General features: G+C 36.5%; 1 protein-coding gene across 1 annotated transcript; it reads left to right on the top strand.

Annotated features, from left to right (window-relative positions):
• The first annotated feature begins 2,757 nt into the window (after nucleotides 1–2,757).
• LOC21397822 (chalcone synthase) lies at nucleotides 2,758–4,498 on the top strand. Its single transcript, XM_010114543.2, has 2 exons — nucleotides 2,758–2,938; nucleotides 3,495–4,498. The coding sequence occupies exons 1-2, from the start codon at nucleotides 2,761–2,763 to the stop codon at nucleotides 4,496–4,498; spliced, it is 1,182 nt and encodes a 393-aa protein (XP_010112845.2). The 5' UTR covers nucleotides 2,758–2,760.
• Nucleotides 4,499–5,298: the final 800 nt, after the last annotated feature.

Genomic DNA, 5,298 nt, shown 5'->3' with positions numbered 1-5,298 from the left:
TTTTTTTTTTGGGTGGGTTTTTTTTTTTTTTTTTTTTTTTTTTGTGAAATTTAGGGTTTGAAAATGTATGGAAACAGAGGTTTTGGTGAGGCCGAAGGTTTAAATCGAAGTGTTAAAGGGAAAAAAATTCATGGCTGCGTATTGTATTAGACTATCTATACGCTGGAGAAGAAATTTCATCTCTTGAAAAAAGAGGGGGAAAAAAGCTATGGCAAATACTTTTCACGGCTGCATATTTTTGCCATGGTGTAACAACAGATAAAGCTGATGTTATTGTTATTGTTATTTTGATGCTGAGAATTATCTTCATGATCTGTTCTGAAAGGTTCTAAGTAACGGCCTAGTTCTTTTGCTGCTCTATATGTGTTTAGCGCATGAAACCAGTACTTTTGTTTTTTTAATTTAGAAGAGGATCTGATGGTGATGAAATATTAATTAGTTGTTCACTTTTTGTTTCTGAGTAGTCTTATTTTTCATTTTCTATTTAAGTTTAGACAGTTTTAAGATTTAAGATGCTACAATTTGTTGCATCTAATGCGTGTTGTGATCTTATAGAGGTACTCCCGGATGATTGGAAAGATGGGTCAGATATAAATTCATTATGCACTTTGGATTTGGATCGCTCCTTTGTTTTCTTTCCTGGTAAGAATGCTGCTGAAAATCTATAAATTAGTCCCGCTGGCCAAGATATAGGTAAGAATGCTGAAAACCTATTGAAGATTGATCCAAAAAATGATGTATCTTTCAGTGAATCAGTTTTTAGAATGGAAGACCAGAAAAGACAGACTGAAATGCTATTACAAAGATTTGAGAAGTCCCATTACTTGGTTCGAGTTGCAGAAACAACTGAACCACTTTGGTCGAAAAAGCGAGCTTTATAATCAACTCGCTGAAGTAAAATGACACACGAAACCATCCAGTAGCTCATTACTTGCTATTTGGTTTTTTTTTTTTTTTAATCATCTTCCCTCTTTTTTATTTTTTTATTTTTCCAATTTGTTCACAAGTAATGAACCTGTGATTGTGGAAGGAGAAACACAGAATAACAATTACACGAAAAATGAGCAATCATTGCGTATAAAAAAAGAGAAAAAAATCTTAGTATTATTCTTATTATTATTATTTTATCTTTTATTCTGTAAACTTTTGTTTCTAAATAATTATTTCCACACTTGTTTTGTTTTTTTTTTTAATCATCTTCCCTCTTTTTTATTTTTTTATTTTTCCAATTTGTTCACAAGTAATGAACCTGTGATTGTGGAAGGAGAAACACAGAATAACAATTACACGAAAAATGAGCAATCATTGCGTATAAAAAAAAAAGAAAAAATCTTAGTATTATTCTTATTATTATTATTTTATCCTTTATTCTGTAAACTTTTGTTTCTAGATAATTATTTCCACACTTGTTTTCGTTTTTTTTTTTAATCATGATCATCATCTTCCTTTTTTTTATTTTTTTTATTTTTCCAATTTGTTCACAAGTAATGAACTTGTGTTTCTGGAAGGAGCAAACATAGAATAACAATTACACGAAAATGTGCTGTCATTGCGTATAAAAACAGAGAAAAAAATCTTAGTATTATTGTTATTATTATTATTATTATTTTCAAAATTGAACTTTAGTCGTGCCTATTCTAAAGTTTCTTAAATGAACCCAGAGAAAAGGACTATAGATGTTGCCCGACAAGCAACGTCTAAAGAACTATTAGACGTCACTTGAAAAAGTAACGTCTAATATAGTTTTTTTAGCGACGCCTATCTAAATGTGACGTCACTTTTCGGGCGATGTCTAAGGCCTTAGACGGCCCTTTTCAGGTGACTTTTAAAGCTTTTTACATAGTAGTGGCCGGCGGCCCAATTTATTGATAAATTCAAGATTTATCAGTCGCCGGCGACTGAATTTACGGGTAAATTTAGTATTCATCAGTCATTGTTGTAGGTTAGTGGACATGAGCAGGGAGGAAAGGAGAGAGAGGTGTGGGAAAGAGATCGGAGATGAGGGTATTTTTAATTCTTTTGATAGTGTTAGAAACCTAACATATTAATTCATGATATGTACTATCTATCTATTCTAAAGAATTACGCAATTATTTATTAATCATCATTTTAAATATTCTATTTAAGTCATTCTTTCTTTATTTCTTTCCTTCTTTCTTTCTTTCTTTCTTTCTTTTTTAATTTTTTTTAAGAAAGTCTTGCCCTGCTACCACTGCAAATCCATGTGATCCATGTGAACCATAAATTACTTGTTGATTCTAAATATAAAACAGATCAATAGCAGTAAGAAAACCAATAATGCTAGGGCTGGTCTTCCAAAACACTGGCTATAAAAAAAGCAAGAGGAGATCACAATCAAGATTCTAAAACTTATAGCCATAAGAGCTACCTCGAACTTTATAAAACAACCGAAGATTTCATTATTATTTCCTTGATCTTTACAAACCACCTACCGCTCAATCATTATTATTTAGTTTTCGAGGGTAGCTACACCTACCATGCAATTGTGCATCTCAAAAAACCATATATATATATATATATATATATATATGTGTGTGTGTGTGTGTGTGTGTGTGTGAATGATAATACACGAACAGTGTGTGCTTTTTAAAACTCAAAGCTATAACTCAAACTTTTTATGTGAGAGAAAACACTTAAACAAAAAAAAAGTTGAATTTAAATTTTTGTGAGAGTAAACACTTCGTGATTTGAGTTGTGAAAATAACAAGGCCTAACTGTCTCTACGGATTTGTACGTACGATGGAATCCGTCGAAGAATTCCGAAAGGGTCAGCACTCTGAAGGTCCGGCTACCATCCTGGCAATTGGTACTGCCGTTCCATCCAATTGTGTTTTGCAAGCTGATTATCCTGATTTTTTGTTTCGCACCACCAACAGCGAGCACATGATTCGGCTAAAAGAAAAATTCAAACTCATGTGTAAGTATACGTCAATAATGCTATAGATATATCTCCATTGTTTCTTTAATTAACAGACACCTGAATGGTCCATCCCTCACGGCTACGATAAGCCACACCATAATGGCAGGACAACCGGTAATACTTTTTGTTTTTTGTTTTAACTTAAGACGTATAATGTATTCATTTTTCCTTAAAAATATTTTATCTCATTTGAGTTTTTGCATGGTAAGGTTTTAACGTCTAGTTTTATTAGGGTACTTTTCACATTCACCCCCCAACTTATTGCAATATTGTCTATCGTAAACCCTAAACGGACCCGGTGTAGAACCATTATGAAATCGGTTTGTACAAATACGACCTACTTACTCATGTAATACGTATTTATATTCAATAATATTGGAGGTGCAGAGGGAACAACATCCGGATCACTTTTTTTGGGGTTTGTTCACTTTTTCTTAAGTACTAGTGAAAGTACTAGCAATCTTTTTCTTTGTTTTTTGTTTTTCTTTTTTTTTTTCCTCATATTTATGTTCTTTTGGTTAACGGAACCTTTGTATCCTCTAATTTGAAATAGGTGAAAAAACAATGATAAGGAAACGACACATGTACCTGACTGAAGAAATACTCAAGAAAAACCCTGGTCTTTGCAGCTTTATGAAACCATCTCTCGACAAGCGCCAAGAAATGACAGAGCCAGAGATTCCAAAGTTAGCAAAGGAAGCAGCCATCAAAGCCTTAGAGGAGTGGGGGAAACCCAAGTCTAATATCACTCACCTTGTCTTTTGCACCACATCATGCGTCGCCATTCCTGGTCCAGACTACCACCTCATCAAGCTCCTAGGCCTCCCTCCCTCCGTCAACCGCACCATGACGTGCCTGAACGGTTGTTTTGCTGGTGCCGCTGCCCTTCGCCTCGCAAAGGACCTGACTGAGAACAACAAAGGAGCCCGAGTTCTCGTTGTCTGTTCTGAGATCATGACCTTCAATTTTCGCGCTCCCTCGGAGGCCCATATGGATTTTCTTGTTGGGCAGGCAATCTTCGGAGATGGAGCTGCGGCTGCCGTAGTTGGTGCTGATCCCGACATTCTTATCGAGCGACCAATATTCATATTGGCGCACACAGCACAGGCTATCCTACCGGATTCAGAGGGAGCGGTTGAGGGGCACTTGCGGGAATTCGGGATGACATTACAATTACTAAGAAACGTTCCACAGTTGATCGCTGACAATATGCAGAATGTTTTGGAGGAGGCTTTTACTCCTGTCGGCATAAAAGATTGGAACTCGATATTTTGGATAGCTCACCCTGGCGGGCGGGCAATTTTTGACTTTCTCGAAGCAAAGCTCGGGTTAAAAGAGGAGAAATTACGGGCTAGCCGTCATGTGCTGAGCGAGTATGGAAACATGGCTGGTGGGTCTGTCTTTTTTGTATTGGATGATATGCGGAAGAAATCTATAGAGAAAGGGAAGGTCACGACTGGTGAGGGATTAGATTGGGGCGTCCTAGTCGGATGCGGGCCAGGCTTGACGGCGGAAGCGGTTGTGCTGCATAGCGTTGCAATTGATCACTCTGCATAGCGTCAGCTGTGTATTGGTTCAGAGCTTTCTTACTTACATCATGAACAAATTTAATGTGCGAAAGCTCGAACAAATATTTCTCACGAAGACATTTGCGTAAAAATAAATGCATTATTGATTGTGCTTATTTATTCATGCATATCTTATTCAAATGGACTATGTACTCGTATCAGTTTGCGTGCAATTAATGAGACGTCAGTGGAGTTATCTAAACACTTTAGGAGACGTTTGGTTCATGGATTAGAATCATAAGATTATAACCATTTTTTATTTACGTGTATGTTTTGTGAGAGAAAATACTGTAACGAACCATAAACTATGATTCGAATCGGGGTACGAATCCCCCAACTAAACAATCACTGAGTCTGACAACACTGAAGATCTTGAATTAAATTATCTAGTCAAATCTCCTGTCACAATGAGTTGTAAGAATTTAACCTCTCATCGCCTATAAGTCGAAGCGTGGCATGATACCTTACCTAATTTCTTTTACCTTAGCCTTCAAAAGTGAACATGCTATATATGTATATAAATGTAATAAATTTAAAGAGGCACTAAACTAGTGCTGGAACTTTGGACGGGCCGCCCGCGACCGCCCGAAAAGCCCGAGGATTTGCCCGAGCCCAAACCCGACCCGCCCGAGATTTTGGGGCCGCCCGCCCGAGCCCGAATTTCACCTTGAACGGGCCGCGGGCTTGTATTCGGCGACCCGAGCCCGCCCGAATTGCCCGAATTTTTTAAATTTTTTTTTAATATTAAGTTATTTATATATATATTAGTATTACAATTTATATATATAT

This window comes from Morus notabilis, unplaced genomic scaffold, assembly GCF_000414095.1.
Source record: "Morus notabilis unplaced genomic scaffold, ASM41409v2 Scaffold224, whole genome shotgun sequence".
In the NCBI taxonomy this organism is placed as follows: domain Eukaryota; kingdom Viridiplantae; phylum Streptophyta; class Magnoliopsida; order Rosales; family Moraceae; genus Morus; species Morus notabilis.
This window is presented reverse-complemented; position numbering and strand designations above follow the sequence as displayed.